The 27562-nt window shown below is 31.6% G+C and overlaps 1 protein-coding gene across 3 annotated transcripts; it reads right to left on the reverse strand.

Moving 5' to 3' along the window:
• Window positions 1-774: 774 nt before the first annotated feature.
• Window positions 775-27229, reverse strand: LOC111691060. Of its 3 annotated transcripts, none has more exons than XM_046953447.1 (2): window positions 26797-27229; window positions 775-4223 (listed from the first exon to the last, which is right to left on the reverse strand). In XM_046953447.1, exons 1-2 carry the CDS (start codon window positions 26924-26926, stop codon window positions 2719-2721), a joined length of 1635 nt encoding a protein of 544 aa, XP_046809403.1. In that variant the 5' UTR covers window positions 26927-27229; the 3' UTR covers window positions 775-2718. The 3 variants fall into 3 exon arrangements, with proteins under 3 accessions (XP_046809403.1, XP_023309449.1, XP_046809407.1); XM_023453681.2 differs by lacking the exon at window positions 26797-27229 and adding an exon at window positions 22093-22566; XM_046953451.1 differs by lacking the exon at window positions 26797-27229 and adding an exon at window positions 4304-4465.
• Window positions 27230-27562: the final 333 nt, after the last annotated feature.

The following is a 27562-nucleotide window of genomic DNA, read 5'->3' on the forward strand; positions in this document are numbered from 1 at the left end:
TCTTGATTTCTTAGAATATTCCTATATTTACCCGACAATTTCTAAAAAGCGTTAATCCATTAAATACACAACATCTGTTAATTATTATTTATTTTCGATTTTTTTATTTTCGTTATTAAAAATATTTATAAAAATAATTATTTGCAAAAAAAATATCTTTTTAATTATTAAAATTTCTATTTATTTTCCTTATTTATGTATTCGACTATATTATTATGTATTATGTAGTGTTATATAGTATTTATTTTATAATAATTATAAATAAAATTTAAACTAATTCAGGTAACTGAAATTTTAGTTAAAACTAAATTGTTTGTAATTAATTGTCAAATGATCATGTTTATATATTTAGCTTAATTGACTTAAATGCTGAGGTTTTCATAGAAGGAAAACTTATCCCTTAAATAACAAAAAAAATTGATGAGTTTCTTCTTAATATTAAAATGTTTTAGCAAAACCTTTTTGCTTATAAGATGATGATATGTGATAATTTAACAATATATTTAAAAGTAATTATTCTGATATAATTATGAATCTATATTATTTTGACTTAATATTTTTTTGTTAAAACAATTAAGTCTACACATTGATTCCTGGTTATGTTTTATTGCGATATGTTTAAGCGCCTTATACAAGTACAACAAATACGATCTTTCGATCCAATTTTCGGTTCGGTTTTATATTTAAATTATAAAGTGATTTGATTATGAAAACAGTAGGGCAGGTATGATGAACTTATATCTAGTTAATTAAATTAATGAGGCCACTTTTTTCCATTTTGTTAATAAATATACTTTAATATTACTTTGCCATACATTTTTTTTATTTCTTGGGAAGATTTTTATGATATTTGGTCTGATATTCCTAAAGGCTTTTAAAATTTGGATGATTTTTGTAATTTTTTAAGAATTTCAAGGAAAGAACAAGAGAAGCAACAAATCTACAAATTATTAATGGAAATTTCTTACAAAAGGCCTTACAAGCAATGGCTTAATCGCAGACTTGTCATAAAATAGATTTCCCCGACTTCGCTATAGGTTCTAAAGAAGTAAGTCGTTGACATTAACAGACCTTCATAGAGAAATATATAAGAGTTTTTCCACTAACATTTTCCATGCAAAGGAGACCTGATAGCGGCCTATAAAGAACAACACTTTCTTTATAACTGTCATTCATAAATCTAAATATGGTAAGAGCAATGAATCTCAAGAAAACTGATTGAAAAATTCATAATAAGTATTTTCAGAAAACTGACTTTCACAACATCGGATAAGGATAAGGATTTGCTAAGAGCATTTTCTATATATGTCACTGTCAGTCTTGGATCTGAATATGGTAAGAGCAATATATATCAAGAAAACTGATTGGAAAAATCTATAGAAATATTTTCAGAAAACTGGCTTTCACAACTTTGAATAAGGATTTTCCAAGAGAATTTTCTATATGAAGAAGAGCACTCACTACTGGTGCCCGATAGTGGCTTACAGCACTTTCTTTGTAACTGCCAGTCTAAGCTGTGAATATCGTGGGAGCGATAAATATCAAAAATCTGATTGAAAAATTCTCGAGAAGTACTTTCAGACAACTGACTTTTAGAACATCAAATGATACTGCCTTCAAGGAGCATTATATAAAGATTTTCCAAGAGCATTTTCCATGTACACGAAAATTTGAAATACATTCTTTGTTATTATCAAATTTTCCTTAAATAAGATCGAAATATCTTGGAGAGCAATATCCCTCAGTAGTATTGGAAAATTGTTAAGAAATAATTACAAAAAATTGGTTTTATATTAAAGAAAGGCCAACAGATTCCAAATTAAAGAGCGCATAACAGGACCAATAGTGAACTATAAAGAAGGCAATGAAAGTCTGGAACTCTTGCTTTGATATTGTCGAACTTTCATTGATTTTTAGAACATCAGAGCAGGTATAATCATGCATGGTATACTGGTATATTATCAGATCTGTCGTAGAATGGAGGATATCATTTGGACCTAAACTTAATTCTATATGAAGCCTTTTCTTAATTTTTGTCAATTCTTTAACAGTTCTTTGATAATTTTCACTATATCCTGTTTTGAGACCCAAAGAGGAGTACAGATTAATTAAAGTTTTTCTTTTAGAAAAAAATTTAAAGAATTATGTCCAGGAATCTTGATTTCTGACGCTCTGGAGACAACATTTTCAAAGAGCACTTAATAAGGTATTTATTGCAATATTTTTCATGAAAAAGAGTGCTCAATGGATTGGATAACGGTCAATATATATTTCTTTGGATCCAATATAGCATTTATCCACATTTCAACCAAACCTAACAGGAAACTTTCTCAATATGGGTCCTTTTATAGTTTTTATATACCGGATAGAATAACTACATCATATCTGAAAATATCGAACGAAAGTTCAGAAAGATGTGACCCTGATAAATGTGTTTTCTAATCCGACTAGTAATCCTTGAGATTCCAAAAAATATCTGCCTAATTATTAAACGCCTTTGGAAACAAATTGTAGATATTAGAAATCATTTTAGATTACTTATGATTTACAATTTCACCAAATTCCAAAATATCATCAAATCTTCACATACTGCCAGAGACCTTTCGATCTCTAACTATGGCACACTAACACTCACAAGAACTTAAATTCACCATTGAATTATAATTCTTTAACTCTTAAAACTTCTTTTCAATGACTCCATTAGCCGACCTTCCATTTCTATAAAAATGAACAGCTGAGAATTAATATCAAAACTAAAACAGGAAATATGGCGTAAATTTCTGGACGTGGATGACAGGTTGAGATCAAATACGTGATATCATCATCTTCATGTTCGATACCATCACGTGTCGGCACTTCGACGACTACCACCTCATCGGACATAAAACCAATGGGAAAAGTGCAATTGGTAGCATTAACACAGGCCTGCTGGTTAGTTAAATTCGAATACTCAAAGGTGGGCTTATAGATATCGAATATGGCATGAATATCATTGCGTACCATATCATTGTCACTATAGAATATATAATAGTAATAACCATCGGCATCGATTTCGTGTATAGACAACATACGATGTGAACCATTCTCCAGAAAATGGGGATTTGTACAATCGGCCATGGGTGGAAAGTCGCCAAAAGAGAGTTTATTTGTTTTGAAACACTCTAGCAGACCATTTTCAAAACTTGATATTGAGTTCGACTCATCGGTTTGGGTAAAGTTCATAGCATTGCCACCATGTGTATATTTACGATCGTAAACATGATCGCGTTTCGGTCGATGTTTATACAGTTGATCGTATACCTTTTGTTTGCGCTGCTCATGATCTCGAGCATGTCGTTCCAAATAGGCTTTGTGTTGTAAATTTCGCCTGCGTCTGGGTACATTTAGTTCTTCTTGTGAATTTACTTGTTTAATAGGATTTATATCTTCTTCACTTGCCTTAAGGCTATTGCCATTATTCTCGCGATGCTTGACGGCATTAGGATTACCCTTCTTTAGTTTCTTTCGCCTGATTTTTGTAGTTTTAGGCAATTCGGTGGTAGTGGTAGTAATTTCTTCCTCACTATCCTCTTCATCATCGTCTTCCTCGACATCTTCTGTTAAATCTTCTCCTCCTCTATTTTCCATTTCCATTAAATGATCGGAGTTTTCGGTAACATTATAGATATCTGTACTATTCATCAATTCATCACTGCGTATATTTTCATTGATAACTTCAAAATCCTCAAAAAACACTTTCACCTGTTCATGGTTCTGATTCCAATTGGGACCAAATTTCTTTTTATTATGATCCAACAAACCACAAGTATCCAATTCTCGAGCTCCCTTCACCACCAACATGCGAGCACCATCGTAACGTGAGCAAAATTTTAGCAGTACTCTTGCACCCTTTAGCAAATAGAAACCCCAGTATTCGAAGGTATCATCGGGCAAAGTCATGGACTTCTTCAATCTGATGTGTTTGTGATTGGTGGAAATTTCGGGTCTGCCCGCCAGCTGGAAGGCATTAAAATTACTGCTCATCTTAAGAGAATGCTGTTGGCAAAATATCGAAGAAATGCCATCTCTTATCTCTATAATATCCGATTCGGCCACCGGATAAACCACATCCGCGAAGACGGTTCTTCTCAAATATAAAGGTATAACAATCAAAGTGGCCGGTAAAATCACAATCAAAATGCAAAAGATTAAAACCCTTTTGACGCCATGCATCTCTTGAGCCTCTGCAAAGAGATTAAAACCATACAAAACATCATTATTAGCAACATTATCATTAAAGTTTATCATAATTTAAATAAAACACCTTCAAAATGATACTCAGTAGTTCGAACTTTATAATTAGCTATCATTTCCATCTTGTAGTTTTATCTTTTTCCCAGAAAATCGTTTCAAAAATACTATTTAAATAAAATTCGTTTTTAATTTTAAACCGCACGATCTTAACTTTAGTACAAACTTTTATCAAATGAGAGCTCAGTTCGTTGAGCGTTTGCCACTTCATAATGATTACTATAGGCTCCCTCAAAAAAAAATAAAGAAAAACAGACAAAGACGTAAGAAAACTGATTTTATATCAAAATTCCGTTCATTATCAGTCACAACAAATCAAGCAAATAAACTCTATTTGCTCGACTAATTTTAAGTTTTTATTTATTTGTTGTTGTTATAATTATTTTTAATTTTTCTCATCTTTATAGTTTGTGATTATTTTACGAGAGCACCACGGGTAAACACTTTTATACAAAACATATATCAGTAAACGATTTTAACTATTGTAGGTGGAGGCAGTATATGGAGCAGTTGTAAAATAATTCTATGGGATAATTTGCAAAAGACAGGGGTTCTCAAACAACTTGCAATTCAAAATATTGAAAATTAAGTTAATAGACTAACCTAGACATTGACTAGACTGTAGAATAGACCATAGTCTACACTATAAATTAGACTTTAGGCTAGACTATAGATAAGACTATGGCATAGACTATAGCCCAGACTATAGATTAGACTATATACTAGATTATAGACTAGACTACAGACTAGACTATAGACTAGACTATAGCCTAGTCCATAGACTAGACTAAAGACTAGACTAAAGACTAAACTATAAACTAGACTATAGACTAGACTATAGACTAGACTATAGACTAAACTACAGACCAGACTATAGACTAGACTATAATCTATACTATAGACTAGACTACAAACAATACTACAGACTAGACTATAGACTAGACTATAGACTAGACTATAGACTAGACTATAGACTAGACTATAGACTAGACTATAGACTAGACTATAGACTAGACTATAGACTAGACTATAGACTAGACTATAGACTATAGACTGGACTATAGACTAGACTATAGACTGGACTATAGACTAGACTATAGACTAGACTATAGACTAGACTATAGACTAGACTATAGACTAGACTATAGACTATAAAGTAGGAAATATACTGGAATATAGACTAGACTAAATCAAAAATAACACCCTTTGTGAAACCCTGCATCCCTTAGAAAACATCATATATATTATTTTACAAATTGTTTATTACTGAGATAAGATTAAAATTGTTTGTAACTTTGACAGATTTATGTGTGTAAGTATGTATTTTTATATACTTTTGGCAAACTCTAGCATTATAAATTTTTGATCTTCATATATGTAAAAAAGTTATATTAAATAAAAACAAATGAAATGATATATGTATATGTACTATGCGTCCATACAATCGATTGAAAATGCAAATATTTACCAAACAAATTTGTATATCAATTAACGATCAGTCAATCGATCAATCAAACGAACGAGCGTTCAAAAATATTTATCAATACCTTTAACAATTGGAGACAATTTCAGTCTCAAGACCGTCTCATACAATATAAATTATAATGAAAATATTTTCACAACTAATTAGATTTTAATGAGGTACTAATTTTTGTCGAATTTTGTTTTTCATTAACTCTTTGCTGAGGAGCAACAATTTTATTGTGTGTGTGATTTGATATCAAATTGATAAGAAATTAACAAATCCAAAACAACCAGCTGTTTCAGTCGAGTCAATCGGTTTTTGTTTACAATTACAATCAAATGCAATTTAGTTTTTATTATAAAACTGTGAAGGTATGATAGTTTTGATATAAATAATTAATTTGAAGAGTCATTGTTGTTAGTTTGGTTGTCTGATAAGAACTTTTAGTGGTTAGAGATAAAAAATATTTATCTATTTTGCGCTTAAATCAAAAAAGCCGTTACTATAATTTTTAAGAGTTTTGCGTCAAAATGGACTTCAAAAACTGTTGAATATTTTTTAATATTATGAATCATCAGAGGATCAATCACTATATGATCACTAAATACTACGATATTCGAAGACTTTATAAATCTTGCAATCTTTAACTCTATTACACTCTACACCACTATGAAGGGTGGGTATTATGCATTTCTGCTGATATTTATAACACCAAAAAATTGGTCCTACACGCAGTTTAAAGTATACCAATCGGCTCAGAATCGCTGAATCGATTAGCTATGTCCGTCTGCCTGTCTGACTGTGTGTCGCAATTTCAAGATAATTTGATGAAATTTGGCGCACACTCTCCTTTTGGTCCAAGGACGAACACTATTGAAAATGGTTTAAATCGGTTCATTATTTTGCCTAGCCCCTATACAACCGTACTCCTCGAAGACTGCCTTTGGGCTCATGAATACAATCATAAATGTTCTACTATGTCACAAAAAATCACCAAATCTCAGTTTTATAGAATGACACTACAAATTTTTGTAATGATCGGACCTCGTTTGACATTATCCCCCATACAAACTCCCTTCAGAAAATGACTTGAAGGTCAAAATTCACTTATAAACACATAAATAACTATGACTCTACCTGGTAGAGTCTACCAACATTTATAACGATAGGCACATACATTTTTACCCCTACTCTCCTATGAGCACTCTTGTAGAAAATCTCTTTTTTTGCCAACAATAAGTAAAAATATTCCGGAATAAAGTTAAAAAACAAATTAAATACTTTTTTAAAATAACTGGTGTAGGGTATCATATGATCGACCATGCCTGACGATACATTCATACTTGTGTTCTACATTAAAGATAATTTGACATATGTATGTATAAAACAATCATCCCTCAACACTTGTTTTACAGATGTTTAACAAGAAGAACTGCAACAACAGAAAGCATTTACAACAACAATATAATTTATAATAACATTGAAATACCTAAATGTAAACTTAATATAACATTTACTTTTAACAGCACTTTGCTAGATAATAAATACATTTAACAAAACATTGTAGCATACTTTTAGGAGGAAACTAATATAAGGCAAAATGTTAAATATGCATTGATGGTGCTGATTAACAGCAAATTAAGTTAACAGAAAATTTTGTAAACGGAATTGATTTGAAAACAAGTAGGAAAGTATAGTCGGGCATGGACGACCATATAATACCCTACATCATGAGTTAATTTTTAAAATTTTTATTCTTTTATAAAGAAACTTTTATGTTGAATATTACCATAATTCCAAAGTATTTAAGCAATTTATTGATAAAAAACTAAAATTTCTAAATGAGGCTTTATATAGGTCAAATATGGGCCGATCCTCGGTAAATTTGGGAAAAGGATATATTTCTAAATAACAGTTAGTTTTGTTGAGTTTCATTGCGATACAAATGGTTACAAGTCAATTTTAGACATTTTTTTGAAGGGGGGTTTGTATGGGGGCTAGGGTCATATAAGGGCCGATCCTTACGAAATTCTCCAGTATCATTTAAACTTATTTGTGCCAATTTTTAGAAAGATAGTAGAATATTTGACGTAATTATGGCATAAAAAGTTCAAATCGAGAGGTACGGTTGTATGGGGGCTAGATGAAATAATGGACCGATTTCAACCATTTTCAATAGGCTTCGTCCCTGTGCCAAAAAAACATGATCCAAATTTCATCAAATTATCTTGAAAATTGCGGCCTGTACTTTGCGCACAAGGTGTACATGGACAGCCAGCCAGCCGAACAGACGGACGGACATGTCTTAATCGACTCAGAAAATGATTCTGAATCGATCGGTATACTTTAAGGTGGGTATTGGACCAATATTTTTGTATGTTACAAACATCAGCACAAACGTATAATAACCTCCCCACTATAGTGGTGTAGGGTATAATGACATTGTGATGTGATTAAATTAAAAACCCATTACCCGAGCGGACGATGCTACAAGTATACAACATTACATTGTAAAAACTTAAAGATGAAAGAGAAGAATGCTCTCGCAGAGAGCTCTAAGCTATCACAGTCTTTAAATATAGTTGAGAGCTCCGACTCTGAATCCTCAAACGATAATAACAATACAAATGTTGAAAAAGGTGAGTGATAGCACTGCTTAATTACTAAGTAAAGGCTTTTGTGGAGCACAGAGTAGGAAGTTAAAAAAGATGTTTTAAACAAATCATAATTAGTAAATCACACGACACTGCAAAGTAAAAATAGGATTCTCTCACAATATCGGAGACATTGAACATCAGGTCTTTCGCGGAGTTGACAACTGAGAATAAACCTAAGAAGAAAAGGCTCCCCATCTTCTAATATAAAGTCGAAGCCAATCCATACTACACTCAAAGAAATCTCAAGTCAGTATCCAGTCCTTAAGGGTGAAAACACCATGCCAGATATTCTGAAGGTATAATTGGCAACCTTGAAGCTAAGGGTATCAAAACCTTCAAGGGTATCTTAAAAGCAACAAAAAAAAAACGAAAAAGTGGAAGCTAGAAGGTGGAAGAGATGCTTCAAGAAATCATAGTTTGGCAAAGGAAAAATTTTCTCTCTCTCAAGATCTTGGACAAAGGGGATCAAGTCTCCCAAGGAGTTGACAACTGAGAATAAGCCAAAGAAGAAAAAATGCTCACTGTCTTCTACTATACAGTCATGGCCAATCCATACTACACTCAAAGGAACCTCAGGCCAGATGCCTGCTAATAAGGGTGACAACGCCAATCCAGATATTCCAAAGATGAACACGTCGGCGAAATCAACCTTGAATGTAAGGATATCTTAAAAGAACCACCAAAAAACAAGGAAGAAGAAAGACGATAGAAAAGGAAAAGAACCACCATCTTAAGCCAACGTTTCCAGAAGAAGACACCGGGACCATCTCTGCTAAGCACTATTCTAATAAAATTTGCAGTTGAAGATTTGGTCGATAAGATAAAAGAGTGCAAAAAACAATGCTGCGAGTTCAGAAAACTGAGAAATTTGGTAAAAAGAATCACTCCTCTCTGGAACGACGCTAAGGTGGGACTGTCAAATAAAAGGGAGCTTCCGGTGCTCCTTAAGTCTATTTTCTCTATTAAATTATGCGTCAGTAAATTGGCTAATCAATGTATAATGGAAATTCTTAAAATTCAAAAAGCTGAGCTGGCAGTGGAAAAATTGGACGTCTTTTACAGAAAAAATAATCCGAGGAAACTATATTTCTAATTGGTATCGACCAAAACTCAATGACCTGTATTGTCAAGAACAAATGCAGGGCCTTTTGTACCGCTAAATATGTCATATTTTAAAATTGGAAGTTGGAAGTTGCCATATACAATTAATACCAAATAATTTCCATCGCTTAGTCCCACAGTCACTCTTCTGTGGGGTATCTGTTGTTCCGCAACAGCACTGAACTTATCCCGAAATATTGACTTTACCTTACATCAGTCTTTTAACCGCAACTTACTCTTCCCGCGAATTTGGGTTTAAACCACAGCCACTACGTGAATCCCGAAGAAACCTCAACCAACTAACCAGACATAGTCCTGCTGGCAACTGGCCACCCGTAATACCAGACTATGCAGTGCTCTGGTTTGACCTCTTTCAATCTATGCAAAGACTTAGCCAGACAGTGGACCGTACCAATTTATAGTCCCGGACAGACTGAGGTATTGGATAAATCCTCTATACCCCGACACCAAGGAAACACCAAGGTAGAGGCTTCACCAAGGCAACATGCCCCCGGGGGAGCTGATGTTGAGGAGTTAAATCACTCGCCTAAAGACAGAGCAGTGTTTTTAAGTCTGCTATTTCTAGGTCTGATAATGTAGAGAATTTAAAGTACTCGCCTAAAGCCAGAACAAAATTGGGAAGTTATCATTTTAAAAAAGCTACCCGCAGGATTCAAATCCAAAGAGCAAGGATTAATGGACCTAAATTATTAGACCTGAATTATTGGACGTAGAAACATATAAGATACATGTATAGAGGATCCTGATAAGATCTGAAAACAAAATATATTATTAAACACAAAATGTCCTGATTGAATAAAAATACTTTTATACTTTTTTCGTTTTAGAACTGATATTTTTCTTTATATAACATTGACGTCCATTACGAAATAAAAATGTGTTTTATAAAAAAATACAAAACAAATATTAATTTATATTTTCGAAAAATTTTAGAGTGAAACTAAATACACATCATAAACATTTCGTTTATTAAAATATGTATTTTGGAAAATAAACAACTTATTTATTTGATTGACAACTTTGGTCATCGATCATGTTTTCATTATTTGGAATTTAACAAATATTTATTTTTAATTTCCAGCACGCGCTGAAAAATTTATATTATGTTTACAAGCTGTTTTGGCAAGCAATTATAATAATGAAATTTGCATATGAATAAAATAAAAAAAAATTAAATAATTTCAATATAAATTTTATAAAACCTAACGCAAAGCTAAGAGTTTAGCAACAGATGTTAGTGATAGCATTTACGTATGTATGTAAGTATGTATTAAAAAAGTTGCAGAACATTTATATACTAGACTTTTTTCATAAAAATAATATGCTTTTGTCTCAATCTAAATTCTTTAAAACTACTTAATTCAAAAATCGAGGTTGGTATTTTTTTAACCTTGACCAATTATCTGATATTTAACATGAATGTACATAATTTTTACAAAAATTACAAAACAAAATTCATTCATAAGAAAAGCACAAAGATGGCAGAAATACAACGTTTTTTTTTTGCGTGTTTTTAAGAACTATTCAAAAAACTTAACTTGTGAAATTTTCAAAAGAACAAGGTTAAGTTATGGTAATATTTGTATAGAAAACTTTTTTTATCCAGCAAAAATAAAACGAATTACTTCCAAAAGAATAACATTTATCACCACTTCAAAAGTAGTACTAACTCAATTTGTTTACCTTCGATGGAGGTGATGTTTAATGACTTCCAAAGAAGCGAAAAGAATACAATTTTGTTTAAAATTGAAGGTATATTTTTTATACTGAAATTTTTATACCCTACACCACTTTAGTGGCCCCCATACAACCGTACTCCCCAAATAGGGCCTTTTGGCTTATAATTAATTTAAATGATCTATTATGTTAACAAAAGTCGACAAAACTTAGCTTTATAGAACTTTAAATGCCACTACCGATTTTTGTAATGATCGGGCTTTATTTGACCCTATCCCCCATACAAACTCCCCTTCAGAAAATGACTTAAAGGTCAAAATTCACTTACAAACACTAATAACACTTTTAAATTCTACATAAAAGATGCCTTAACTCTCCATACCAACATTTTAAAGGAAAGGTCCATATTTTGCCCTACTCCCCTTTGAGCCCTCTTGTAAAATATAAATATTCTGAAATATTCCGAAATAAAGTTAAAAAAACAAACCAAATGCTTTATTTTTTTAAATAATACCCATTTTTAACATACATACTGACTGGTGTAGGGTATCATATGGTCTGCTACGCCCGACTATACATTCATATTTGTTTTAATTAAACCCATTTTATTTCGGAGTTGATTGATAAATTTATGTACATAATTAATTTATTTATTTATGTTAGTGTTACTTAAGTCAAACAATTTCACTTCCTAATAACCTCCAAAAAAAAAGAACATTAAAATGACTTCCTAAAAATGACTTTAGATGTAGTGAATTTGGAATCAAATAAAAAGAAATCCCTTCTATGACAAGCCTGTGTTAAAATCATCACTTCTTCAGGTCTTTTTCAGTACTTCCATAAAATAAACTCTACTTCTTTTTCGCTTCTTTGGAAGTTCTTTTTTTGTTAGGTTTAATTGTAAATCGCCATTAAAATGATGTCTATAGTTCCAATATAACAATCTTACAAAGCCATAGACAATATATTGTTAATATATCGATAAAAGTAGACATATTCTGGATACTTATTAGATTCCAAATCTATCAATTTTAAAAGTAAGATAGACCACTAACGACTAATAATTTCAAATTTCTACTTAAATTTTCCATCTAGATGAGTTACTTGGTTACATGTATAGACTAATTGAAGAAATTTGGCAGAATGAAGGCATATTCGAGTCATGCAACCTCAGTGTACTGTGGCCTGTGCATAAAAAGGACAACAATACAAACTACAAAGGTATCAGTCTCTAACTAAAGAGTTATAAGTCTCTTACATCTCTCTACACAAGATTATGTCATGTCTGCAGTGACATAATTGTTCCATACTAATATAACCCACAACTGGAAAGTATTAAAACTATACAATACGCAACATTAAGATAGTATATTATGGAAAAGCTTCAAATAGCACAGACACGCATAATTGGCCCATATAGCTTTAAACCTGGCAACAAAATCATCTGCTAAAATGGAAAAGACCTTTCGAAATCATTAAGTACCAAACGAGCGAGGATTAAGAAAAACTGCTGGAAAAGATAATGCTCAAAATAGCTCAGTTCTGGAATCCACATGAATTTCAAATATGCAGAAGATATCGATATCATTCGTCGAACATTGCCAAAGGAAACTGAATTGTTTAGAAGAATCGAGAGAGTATAAGCGAAAGTGGATTTTGAACTGAATGAAAGTACCTGGTAACAAAATCATCTGCTAAAATGAAAAAGACCTTTCTTAACCATTAAGTACCAAACGAGGATTAAGAAAAACTGCTAGAAAAAGTACTGATCTAAAAAGCACAGTTTAGAAATTCACATAATTGTTGCATATACAGAAGAGATCGATATCATTGATCGAACATAGCGAAAGGAAACTACAGTCTTCAGGAGAATCAAAAAAGTATAAGCTAAAGTAGATTTCAAACTGAATGAAAGTACCTGGAAACAAAATCATCTAATAAAATGTAAAAAGACCTTTCGGAACCATTAAGTACCAAACGAGGTTTAAGAAAAACTACTGGCAAAGGTACTGATCTAAATAACTCAGCTCAGGAATCCACATGATTCGTATGCAGAAAACATCGATATCATTGGTATAACATTGCGAGACAAAACTGCAGTCTTTAGGATAATCGAGAAAGTATCGGCGAAAGGCGATTTCAAACTGAATGAAAGTAAGACAAAAGTAATGGTTTCATTTGTTGATTACTATAACTTCTATAACTTAAAACGACAAAGCGAAGATTTTATTCCGGTCTTAACAAGTAGTTTGATAACTAAACATTCTCTCGTCAAACAAAACTTGCACTAATACAACCTGCTTTCTTTTATCCCAGCAAAACGACAAAGAATTTACGTCTAACCACATGATTGACTCTATTTCGTCACGTATGTACTGTTTATAAACGAGAGTAAAGACATTCGTCACTGAGGGTACCCTTTGTAAGCTATAGAGTGGTTACTTGAAGAATAAACATAAACTTTTAGCAGTCCATTCGTAAGATATTTGGGTAACGATTGATTTCCTCGTAGGACAAGCACATGTTAAAATAGCTAGTCACCTAAATGGTAAGTTATATAGGTAGTTCAGAGTAAAAAACGAAAAGAAATGAAATACAGAAAAATAAAATAGTTTTACATGACGAATAGTGGAGAGTGTTGTAGAGAAAGGGGGGGCTAATGCTTAATTTGGGCGGTGAGGAAGTTTGTAATAAATCGATATAGGTGGAAATTTTAGATTGTTGCGTTGAGATATGTAGTCATTGATCACTGTAGAAGTTGTACTCTTTCATACGATCGTTTTGGCAAAAGCTCCACTATTTTAAATTATTATTGCAAATTAAAAAGTGTTGCCACAAAATATTGTGCTAATATTATAATTGTGAAAACTTCTATAAATGTTTATTTTTCTGCAGAAAAAACTTATATAGAGACAGGTTTTTATATAACAGACTATTATACAGAGATTTTTCAATATAATAAACGCTTATAAGGTCAATTTCTGAAGAAAAGTTTAAATTGAGCAGACAATTTAGACGCCGCCGATATTTTCTATAATAAGCCGCAGCAGCCGATCTAAAATGATAGCGCCGTCTCTGACTCTCACTCAATTTCCTTGAATGATTATTCTAATTACTTGTAAGCGATTGTTCTTTGCCTCCAATTATATCAGCACGTTAAATAAGGACTTCAAACGCTATGTATTATGCAAATAAATTTTATTATATTAACCTGTTATCTGATAACGAAAGCTTTTGCTGGGTATTCTATACGGAAAAAAATTAATTGTATTGAAGAAAGAATGAAAGAAAAACCGCGGTAAATATGAATAACGGAGAATACATATGTATTTTAACAGCCACTTACTTCCGCTTTCCATTATTTTGAATTGCTTAATGGAAAACGGTAACAAGTAAACGGAAAAAGAAGAAAACAAACCAGAAGTGACCTCATAACCGCCACCTGGTGTTCTAAAGAGGATTTCTTAATGTTTGACTATGAATTTAGCAAATTGGAAAAACAAACAGCTAATTTCTGAGGTTTTAAAAATAACTTTTCTTGTTTGCTTTTTCCATTTTATTTACAACATTTGCCTTTTCAATAAATTACTCTAGACGAACGTCGACAGAGCAGACTGTTGATAAGTGAATACTTACTTGTACAATTTTACTTTTGAAAGTAATTGACAAGCGATTTATTTGATAAGACATAACCTAAATATATATACATATATATAGTACTCAACCATTCACGAGTATTAAGTAACAATGATAAAATGTACAAAAATATATTTATTAGGACCATAATAAAACATATTTTAGAGATACCAAAACAAAAATATATATATATGATACTTCCACTTAAAAGTCACGCATATTAAAACTGATTTTATATGATTCTCGTCATAAAGTTAAAGCTAATTTTGGCAAGTCAGTAAATAAATCACCTTAATCACCTTAAATATTTCAAAATGTTGCAAATAATTTGGCATTATCACTTGACAACCAATCAACAGCTAAATAGATTGAGCTCGCTATTTAACAAAAAGATCTTGATCTTAAGACTTTTAAAGTTCAGTTAAAATTAAAAATAAATTTTTCACAATCATGGTCGATCATTGCCAAGAATGTTTACAAATGAAATGCTGTGGAAAAAAAGCACGTGCAAGTATTTTTTAATGAAAATCATGTTTAATTAATCTTATCTACCTACTAAGGCAGATAAAATAAAGCAATAAATTTAGTGTTCACTTAATGTGAGGATCGACATAAGTCAAAAAATAATCAAGAAAAGGAATTTTCAAGAAACCAATGTGATTAGTAGAGGTGATCACATTTTGCGAGTTATACCACAATTTACTATTAGTGACTAACTAACATTTTCTTATTCTTGTTACAATTTAACAACTTTTACTGTTATTTCGTCTTAGTTATTTTGTTATTTCGACATCTATCGGTTCTATTCTGTTCCCCCCGGGGTCGTGTTACCTTGGCGAAACCTCTGCCTTGGTGTTATTGCAATCCCGGGGTATAAAGAGGTGGCCAATCCTCCAGTCTGACCGGGACTGAAAAATTGGTTACAGTCTACTGTTTGGCTTAGTCCTCGCATAGATTGCCAGAAGTCTGACCAGAGCACCGCATAATCTGGTACTACGAGTGGCCAGTTGCCCGCAGGATTATGTCCTGGCTGGTCAGTTGGTTGAGGTTCCTTCATGATCCACGTAGTGGCTGTGTTTTAAACCCAAATAATAGTCAATTTTTCGGGATAAGTTCGGTGCTGTTGCCGAAAACAACAGATAGCCCACAGTTGAGTGACTGTGGGACTAAGCTTTGGAAATAAGTTGGTATTAATTGTATATGGTAAGGGATGAATGTGAGGTACGGCGGGTCTCATACTACCCGTCTACTTAATGAATGTGTCGTATGTTTTTCTCTTATGAATGTGTCGTATAAATGAGATGTGTGCTGGGTTGAATGATGATGGATGATGGAGGTATCATATACATTTGATACCATTGAATTTTTCTTCCTTGTCCGGATATGTTCAGGGTTTACTCTGTTCTTATCAGAATTACCACAGTGTGTCCCTGTGAGTAAGAACAATGTCTACGGCTTATTGATGATCGTACTTCGGTCTACCGTTCCGTCTCTAGGTGCTGTTGCCGAATCAACAGAGGCCATCCAATAGTCAAGAGATTAGATAGCTTGAGTAATCCAATAAAGTACTTGTGCATGGACCGGTCAGAACCAATGTACTAAAATGTCCCTGTGAGTAAGAACAATGTCTACGGCTTATTGATGATTGTACTTCGGTCTACCGTCTCTAGGTGCTGTTGCCTAATCAACATAGGCCATCCAATGGTCAAGAGATTAGATAGCCTGTGTACTCCAGCAAAGTACTTGTGCATGGACCAGTCAGAACCAATGTACAAAAATTGCCACCGGCATTCTTCATTAAAGAACAAAGGGGCGATGGTAGACCGTTCTCAAGTCTACCCAGTGGATGAAAAAGACCACCGTGAGATAAGGCCGTCAAGGCAGGTGCTCACGTCAAAACTCTCGACATTCCTGTGCGTTCCTTAACCAGTGCTTCAGATTAAAATAGAACTCACCACCTCCGGTCTACCAGACTAGAACACTAACCATTAATCTTACGAAGGCCACCAATACATATAAGATCGATATTGAGTACAGTCGCGCTCCGTGTTAGATTCTGTTTGTGGTAAATTAGAGTTTCATATAACCTCCACAATTTCTTCCTAAAGATTTTCTCTACATGATTCACAAGCGAGCTCTGTTTTAACTGTTTCTGATTCTACGACCAAAAGCCCTGGCTTTTTTGGACCAAATATAACTTTATTTTAATAAGTTTTGTATTAGAAAATAAATATTCTTTAATCTAATATTTGGTCATCGCAATTCCAAAATAAAACATGTCAGTCAGCGGATTGACTTTACTTTTTAGTTTACCAAATAAGATCATAATACTTAGTTCCAATAATTGATAAATTGATAATTTTAAAACATTCCTCAGGTTATCAGCTCAGCAATATATTCAAAGTTTCGACTCTAAAAGAACTAAATAGAAAAAAAGACACGATGTAATCGAGAGGTAAGATGTCGAAGTGCTTTACGTAAAGACCTGCCCTGAAGACCTAATATCACGGCAGTCTTTTTTTGTGAGAATGAGATTTTTGATGACTCACCACCACAGGTGACAACTTTTATACATGGTTGTTCAGGTACAACCACTTTACTCAAATACTCGTGCTATTTAATCATTAACCATTGTGTGGCAGATAACATCGAATTCATCAAACAAGCCGATGAATTGTTGTTCCTCACTGAGAACATAATGTGGTAAATCTGATATGAACGTGAGAACACAAGGTTTTCAGTAAACCTTCAACATACCCGGAAAAGAGAGGAAAGTTCAATGATATCTCCTACATTCATTCGACTCACTCATTTAAAAACACTTACGACGCACTCAGTAAATGTATATGGATGTGTGATACTCCCAACATCCATACTGTATCGTATACACAGTCACTCCTCTGCGGTGTGACTGTTGTCTCGGCAACAGCACCGAACTTATACCAAATTTAACCAAAATTTTCTTCCAGCGAATATGTCTTTATATCATAGTCACCAAGTACACCTGCGAAGGAACCTCTTCAACAGAACAAAGTCCGAAGCTCTGTCTTTGTTAATAATAATCACCATAATAGTCCCAGCAGATCAGAGGTATAAATTGTACCTCCTTTTACCGGAATGTAATAAGCTAATAATAGTATCAATTAAATATTATTTTCTATTTCACTTGCATTATTTTCACCTTAAATGCGGTTATTATGTAAAGAAAAATTATTTAAAACTCATCTAATATTATACAAAATACTAGAAGCATATTTTATAAACAGTTAAAATATGCAAATAATATTAAAAAAATCAAGTATAAATGTAAATCAATTAGATATAAACAAATTTCATGAACACGCAGTTAAACTAAACTATTAATATTTATTTCCTTTAAAATTAAATGTTTACTTTAAGTAAAAACATGTTAAATATTTCCACCTGCTATTTGTTTAATAATATTTTAAAAACAACAATCTAAATATTTAATAAAATGCATTTAAATTACTAATTTATTTCTAAATAAATACTATTATTATAATTTTATTTATTATAAAACCCATCAGATTCCTAATATGTATATAAGTTTGTCATTGTCGTCACAACTATATTTATTTAAGAACAATCATTTTCGTTTCTTCCAACAAACAACTCTCGTGTGATAACAAAACAAACAAAAAGTAGAAATAAAAATTCACGTGAAATTTCATTTAACTACAAATACACATCATCTTTCGTCATTTCCCCTTTAAAAAAAAAATATCTAGCTGTCGGTTGTTCGTTAAAGTTCAAGCACTTGTATGATTTTGATTAGCACACATTCTAATCGATCTTGACCATCAAATTTTGTTTCTATTAAAAAAAAACAAAAAATATTCTATTAGTTTTTGTTTTAAATTTAATTTCTTTAAATTCTTTTTGGCATTTTTACGTGTTGTTGCACTGTTGTTATTATGATTCAGCTATTTAATATTGACACTTGTGGGTTTCATTCACATGAGGAACCGCAAAAATGTTTACATTTGTTCGAGGCAGGGGGTAAGGTCGAATTGAATGTGGGCTACTAATATGAGAACGAGCGCCACATTAAGATGAAACATTTTAAGCAAATTAATAGCAAAACTTACTTATCATCATCTTACAGAAGTCGTATGCTTTAGTTGAACATCCAACGTTCGACCTATATAACCACAGGGCGAGCCAGAGGTAATTCACCATAATTTGCAAAGAACATGCAGAAGGCAATCACTTAGAATGTTTCTGACCCGCTACTTAGTTACCGAGTTTCAAAAACCTCGCAACCCAGCACTCTTCTCACTAATCCTACACATTCATTGAGAAAAATATCGAACTCACTCTTTCTATGTATATGGGCGGAGAGAGGACCGCATAAAGAAATATCTTTTCATGAAAAGGATCGCACAACAGGCCCGATTGTATCATTGGTGTTTTTCTTCGGACTTGATGTTCGACGTTTCTGACCCGCTGCTTAACTACAGAGTTTCAAAAACCTCGCAAGCCAGCACACTTTTCATTAATTCCACACATTCATTCAGAAAACAAGTAGGAAAGTATAGTCGGACATGGCCGACCATATGATACCCTACACCATGAGTATATTTTTACAATTTTTACTTTTATAAAATTTTTATTTTTTGTAAAGAAACTTTTATGTTGAATATTACCATAATTCTAAAATATTTAAGCCATTTATTGATAAAAAACTAAAATTTCTAAATGAGGCTTTATATAGGTCAAATATGGGCCGATCCTCGGTAAATTTGGGAAAAGGATATATTTCTAAATAACAGTTAGTTTTGTTGAGTTTCATTGCGATACAAATGGTTACAAGTCAATTTTAGACGTTTAAGTCATTTTTTGAAGGGGGGTTTGTATGGGGGCTAGGGTCAAATTTAGGCCGATCCTTACGAAAATCTGCAGTATCATTTATACTTATATAAAACTTATTTGTGACAATTTTAAGAGAGATAGCAGAAAATTTGACGTAATTATAATTCAAATCGGGAGGTACGGTTGTATGGGGGCTAGGTGAAATAATGGACCGATTTCAACCATTTTCAAATTATCTTGAAAATTGCGGCACAAGGTTTAAATGGACAGCCAGCCAGCCGGACAGACGGACGGACGGACGGACATGTCTTAATCGACTCAAAAAATGATTCTGAATCGATCGGTATACTTTAAGGTGGGTATTGGACCAATATTTTTGTATGTTACAAACATCAGCACAAACGTATAATACCCTCCCCACTATAGTGGTGTAGGGTATAAATATCGGACTCACTCTTTCTATGTATATGGGCGGAGAGAGGACCACATACTCCTTAATGCATTCCTCAATTTATTCATTTGCTATTAACCTAACGCTTAGTACTATAAACATTTGTCTAAGGGTTATCTCTAGTCTTTTCGGCAAAAGGACCAAACTTAGACAGATATTAAAATTTCAGAATCTTATAACCAACATTCTCTTCCCGCGATTTTGAGTTTAAACCTTTCCGATAGCGGGCACAAGATAAAGTCCGTACTTTCTGACCTGCAGTCTACCGACTTCCCTAACATCAGATTGTATAGGTTCTCTGGTTTGACCTCAAGTTAAATCATTCCAAGAAAGGTAAAGGATACATTTGACAACATCAGTTTATAGTCCCATCAGACTAGAGATACTAATAGCTCATTATTTACGCTGGAATGCAATCATACAATCATAAAGATAATAAGCTCCGGTATAGCTTTTATGAACAACAGTTCCTCGTTGCCTGTATAAGCTAGCGGAATTATCTAATATCAACATTCCGTTTCGAACAAGGACATATTAAGCCCTGTAGGGGAATCGAGGCCGAAATCGTTTCGGTTTTTGGAACTAAGATACTCGAGTCCAAGTCCGACACATTAGTTTATGCATAAGTTTCCAGAGCTGTTGCCGAAAGAGAAGTTCATAAAATCGGGACTATATGTATGTTGGAAATGAGCTGATATTACATGGACTGAATGTAGCGTTGTATTTGAATGAACGATCTTTCGAGGTTTACTCTGAACATACTTCGGTCTTCTACTGAGTTTAGGTCAATACAGTTTTGTTATAAAGAAATATTTCAGATAATGTCTGAATATTGCTGAACAAACCTAAATGTTTTTTGCATGTCTCAAGAGCCGCTGGTGGATCATATTTCTATTTCATCATGATATTAATTGAAAAAGGCGGCTGCTTAAGAAAAACAAATCATTAATTTTATTTTCGATATTTGACAGTGTAAACAGATACTACAGATGACATTAGATTTTAAGCGATACATGGGTCTAATAGCGATATGAGTATAGCGAGAAAACTCATATCAGAGCTTAGAGAAATAAAGCGTTTTATAAATATCCCAGCAAAAAATATGAAATTTTTTGGTAAAGGCCAGTAGTTTCTTCATACATTACTTAGTAATGGGTGTTCATTATCAACCATATTATTTCATTTAGACGAAAAGAACAATGCAATTTGTTATAGCCCAATAGTCTAGGGCGTTAATTTTACAAACAGGGGGTTCGTGGTTCGAGCCCTGCTGTAACAAATAAGTAATCATTTATTAATTTGTTTAAGGTAGATACATATTATTTGAACCTCGTCGAACAAAAATAACTAGTTATTCACCTCAAGAGTATTTAGTTTCTACGAGATTCCATGATTACTCTCTAACTTACTAGGTAATGAAAGTTTTTGCTGGGATAATACAATTTTCCTCTTATCGCCAATGTTTCTAAATCTATTTTGGACCTATTGCGATATCTCAAAGCTACAGATTGGATATAATACTAGACATCTGCCTACTATCAAGGATACAGATTGGATCCGGGATATTACTCATGAACTATATTTGACTAAACTACCGTTAGGCGTTTAAACTTTGAACTCTGGAAGCAATGAGGCTTGTATTTCATTGTTCTCCCCATACTCTTCGATTTATATTTAATGCAAGTCTTTCATATGACAAAAGTTATATTTGTTGCAAACATTCTAACAAACTAATACTACCCATTCCACTTTTAGTTATGTAGGGTATTAGACACACAATTTTCCATATGATTACCGGCTATATGAGTATTTTAGACAGAGAAATATAAAACAGCAACAACAAATACTAATACTAACACTATTTGTCTATAGCTGTGTGCTGTTACTTAGTAATTGTTTATAAATTAAAACTAAATGATATAAAGAAAATAAAGACAAAATAAATACAATAATATACTTACAAATTAGATTGATAATGAAGTAAAGAAGAAAATAAATTTGTCGAAGTAGTGGTGACACAGATTGATGTGCTTGCTGGTCGTAACAAGAAGTCATAAACTGGGGCATAAATGTAACAATTAAGTTGAGGGCGATTTTAATAGAATTAAAAATGACACTACTTTGTTGCTGGTATTTAGCATGACAACAACAGCAACACGAGTAGTAATAGCAACAACAACTTGTTATAATAAAAACAAACAAAACAAATTAACAGCTGTCTTAAAAATAGCAACACTAGATTGAAGAAATCACCAGCAGCGATGTTAACAGCGACTGAGTATGTAACAGCAACAATAACAACAATAAACTGTCAAATCACAGCCAATAACACCAACAATAACAGCAACAACAAGAGAATAGTGGTAAGAAATTCCGTGTTTTTTTTTTCTTTCTTTCTGTTTTAATTTTCTATGTTTTCTTTTTATTATTTGTCTTGTGTTTTTTTGGTTTCAACTTTTATACAAAATTAAAATTAAAAGTATAATTTTGTTGTTATTAATTTTGTTATTTATAAAATTAATTTAATGCTTGATTTTATTTAAAAATCTCTAGATATTATAAATTTTAGTTGAAAATTTTTTTATTTAAACATTATTCACCAAAAATTCCCACAAATTTCTTTTTGTTTTAATAAAATGTTTTTGTTTTTTTTTTTTTTTGTTTTCAATAATTATTTATCACATTGTTGTTAAATATTAGAAAAAAACATTTGTTACAAATGTTACACTTGACACGAATAGTTGAATTTTTTTATAAATATTATCTGTTTATTTAATAATTTTCACATTAAATTTTAAGTTAAACGTAAAATAAACAGAAATAAAATAAAAATTTGAAAATTATAATAAAACTTAAGAAAACACTTTTCGAAAACACGTTCCCTTCACAAGCATTTATGTTTTTCAACTGACGGTTGTTTGCGCTATTAAAACGTAGACCTCTTTTAATTGTTTTCATTTCTAGTTTTTCTCCTCCTCTCTGTATTTTAATTGTTCTACGAAAACAAAAGAATTGCTCTTTTTTGTTTAAAATTCAAAGAAAATTTTACTCTCTCTCTCTCTCCCTTAAACATGTTGAATAGTTAATTTGACAATAACAAAATTTCATTTATTCAAGACATAGTCCAAAAAAAACAACAAAAATCTTCAATGAAATTTCCCTTATTTAATTCTTTGTAGTTTTTCACATGCTCACTCATACCACCCTGCTGTTGTAATCTCTTTTAAAAACAAAAACACATGTACTAAGTATTTTCTCTTATTAAGCTGTAAGTACTTGGTCTAAGCGAGTACGCCATGTACTTTTTTTCAAATTAACTGCTGCACTTGCATTTTATTTTTGTAAACAAAATTATTTGTTTTGATTTTGTTTTGTTGTGAAGTTGGCTGCGGTTGCTAAACATTTCCTGTTTAGGTTGTTGTCTTAGCTAGCAACAAGCCGTTACTTTCCTAAATGTTAACACTTGAAGAAATAAATATGTAAATAAATAATGAATACAATTTAAATAAATGAAGTCTAATTTTTTAATTGATGTAGCTTTCTATAGTTTAAAACAAAGAGTCGACTTTTTTGCAAAATTATGAAAAGTCGACTTAACGACTTTTAGCAATTTACGAATACATAGTTAGTAGGGTCTTATAAATCGACTTTCGACTAATCGAACAATCGACTTTTTGTCGAAAAAAGTCGAAGTCGACTATTTTGTTCCAAAAAGAGTCAATAACTCGACTATCGTGTGTGAAAAAAGTCGAATTTGTTAATAAAAGTCGAAAAGTCGATAAGTCGAAAAAAGTCAAAAAGTCAGAAGTGAAAAAAATTCGGAAAAAGTCGAAATCTCGAAAATAGTATAAAAATAGTCGAAAATTTAAAAAAGGTGAAAAAAAGTCCAAAACTCTAAAATTGTCGAAAAACTCAAAAAAATTCAAAGAATAGAAACTCGAAAAGTTTGAAATAGTCGAAAAGTCGAAAAAAGTAAAAAGAGTCGAAAAGTCGGAAAATGTTGAAAAGTCGACTATTTATAAAATACTAACCTCCTTATTCAAAAACGATTATTTAAGTTGACAATGGTTTACTACACACTTTTTCCATATAAAAACAGGTTTTAATAACCATTGTTAACTTAATTCATTCATTTTTACATTAGGCAGTAAAAGTCGAAATGTCTAAAAGTCGACTTTTAATTAAATAAAAAAGACGAAACATCGACTAATCATAAAATGCAAAAAGTCAACTTTTAACAAAATTCAAAAACTCGGAAAGTCGATATTTCGACCTTAATCTTAGTCTACTTTTTGCTAAATTATGAAAAGTCGTCTTAAAGACTTTAAAAAAAAACTTTTTGTTAATTTTTTTTAAGTTTCCTTAATTGCATTGATTTGTTTTTGTACAAATGAGAAGAATAATAAAATAAGTTTCGGAGTACGAAAAACTACGTACTGCGAGAGAGATGAATGTTATTTATATCTCTTTTTCTCACGCAAAATTAAAAGTTTACTGGTGTAGAGGGTCATTGACAATCTGGAAGTCCACACTTCGCGTTTCACGCTATTTTGCATATGAATAATGTTTTCAAAGGCAAATTATTTAATTGGCTTAGCACTCTATAGTTTAAAACGAAAAGTCGTCTTTTAACAAAATTATGAAAAGTCTACATAACGACTTTTAGCAATTTATGAATACATACATTTCTCTTTTAAAGTTTTCTTAAAACTTTTGTTTCAGAAACTTCGTGTTAATTGCATTGATTTATTTTTGTACGAATAAGACATAACAAAACGAAACAAGTTTTACTTCTTTTAAATTGGTTAATTACTTCCTGATTACTTTTTGAGAATGTCTTTAGATGTACATAGTGAGTTTGGAATCTAATAAAAAGGACATTCCCTCTATGACAAGTCTGTGTTAAATCATAACATCTTCAGGTCTTTTACAGTACTCCCATGGAGAAAATTCTACTTCTTCTTTGGAAGTTCCATTTTTTGCTGTGAATTTACAAAAATCATCCCTATCGCAAATAGAAGTGGAGTTTTTCATTTCATTTCCCTCGAAGGGAAAATTGTTATCGTGAACAAGGGTTCTATAAATCGACTTTCGAATAAACGAATCGACTTTTTGTCGAAAAAAGTCCAAAAAATCGATAACTCGACTATCGTCTAGAAAAAAATCAAAAAGTCGACTTTGTAAATAAAAGGCGAAAAAAATCGGAAAAAGTCAAAAAGTCGAAAAAAGTCGTAAAATCAAAAGAAGTCAAAAATTCTAAAATAGTTGAAAAAAGTCAAAAATAGTCGAACATTTTAAAAAAGTATGTAAAAAGTCAAAAACTCTTAAATAGTCGGAAAAACTCGAAAAAAAGTAAAAAATAGTCAAAAAGTCGAAAAAAAGCGTAAAAACTCGAAATGTTGGAAAAAGTCGAAAACTCGAAAATAGTAGAAAAAATTCAAAAATAGTCGAAAATTTAAAAAAAAAAATGGAAAAAAGTCAAAAACTCTAAAATAATCGGAAAAACTAGAAGAAAGTAAAAAAATTATACAAAAAAAGTCGAAAATAGTCAAAAAGTCAAAAAATCGAAAAAAGTAGGAAAAAGTCGAAAAACGTCAAAAAGTCGGAAAAAGTCGACTGTTTATAAAATTCTAAAAGTCGTCTTTTAACTAAATGAATAAAGTATAAAAGTCGAAAAATCGACTTTGCATAAAATGCAAAAAGTAGAAAAGTCGACTTTTAACTAAATACAAAAAGTCGACTCTTCGTTTTAACTTTAGAACCCTATCGTGAACTTGTTGTGAACAATTTATTCAGCAACAGCTATTCAATGTTTAGCAAATTATATCAATAAATTTTACAAGGGAATTTTTTCACGACAAAAAAGTTAGTGAACGAAAAAAAAAGAAAAGGCAATAAAAGATTTCACGTGAAATATTGATTGACGATAGGGGTGAATATGCTTTTCTTGAAGCGGGGTTATAAGACAAGGACCAAATAAAATCAGATTCTTAAAAAATTTTGCAAATTTTTACATGGAACAGTTTTCGTCGTTCTTTGCAGTAGTAAATTTTTTATGAAAAGGAGCGTACAACAGGCCCGCTAGTATTTTAGATATATTTTTTTCGGTTTGATATAGGTACATCATTTTATCAACCTAATCAAATAGTTAATGGGTACTTCTTCAATTTTTAGCATTTTTCGTGATATAGCGCCTTTTATTTACAAATAGGAGACCTTATTATGATTTGATTAGAAAATTTTAAATTTACAAAGTTTAAGAATTCTTTAGTTGTTTGCAATTTCACCATAAATCGGCCCATTTTTATTTCGCAATAAAATTAGGCAAAAACTAGTTTTCCTATTGTAAAGATTATATCACAATTAGTTTTTTATATAAATTTATTTTTACATTGAGATAAACTGAATTACTTTATAGATGAACTGAAATTTATTAGCTGTAATTAATGTAATCAAATATTTAGCGAAACTTTGGCTGAGGAGGAACTAATGGTAATAAAACAGATGAAATATCAGAAGATATTAGGCAGGAATACCTATATACTAACTGATTGTTAAGTCCTCCTAAAGAGGTCCGAAAATTATTCCGAAATTATTAATTTTAAAAATTCGCAATTTTTAAAAAAAAAAATTCGTTAATCTATTTACACTTAACAAATACTTACTATTTATCTCCGACATTGAATAATACAAATCCGTACGATAATAATGATATAAACCCAATCTCTTGGTATTAGTTCGATTAAGGAATTTTTTATTTTCCATCGATTTTATTTTCAATTCTAAATCTTCCATTTTGCACAATATATAATTTTAAAAAATCTCTTAAAATTTCATAACAAACTTTAATATATTTATGATTTTTAATATATTTTATTAAAATAATTTTAATTTATTTATATTTTTTATTTTCCTATTTCTTATCACTAACAAACACCAAACACTTTGCTCGAGATTTATAGAAAAACTAACGATTAATTTAACGATAATACAACTACTTCGTCCGTTATTCAAAACCTCTGGTGTTTTCACTGCGCTACGGGTCTGTAGACAATAAGGCAGTAAGTAGTTCTATCTATTTAAACATTTTACTTTCGTCTGATAATACTACGATTACCCACTACTAGACAGACTGATTGAAAAGTATGAGAGAGGAAAATAAAAGTAGCGAAGAAAAACAAAAACAAATAATTATATGAAGTGAAAATTTATTAATATTGATAATGGTCTACAATTACAACAATAACAATGACCAAGAGCAGCAGCAGCACTTTTTAATCTTTAATAATAATCACAAGAAATTGCATATATTTACCATTGGGTGCTGACTTGATTTGATTAAGTCTGCCAATAAAGAATAATACACTATTAATATTAAAACATAATAATTATGGGCGATAATATTTGCGGACTTAAAACCATGAGGTGTGA

Source organism: Lucilia cuprina, chromosome 2, assembly GCF_022045245.1.
Source record: "Lucilia cuprina isolate Lc7/37 chromosome 2, ASM2204524v1, whole genome shotgun sequence".
Lineage (NCBI taxonomy): Eukaryota > Metazoa > Arthropoda > Insecta > Diptera > Calliphoridae > Lucilia > Lucilia cuprina.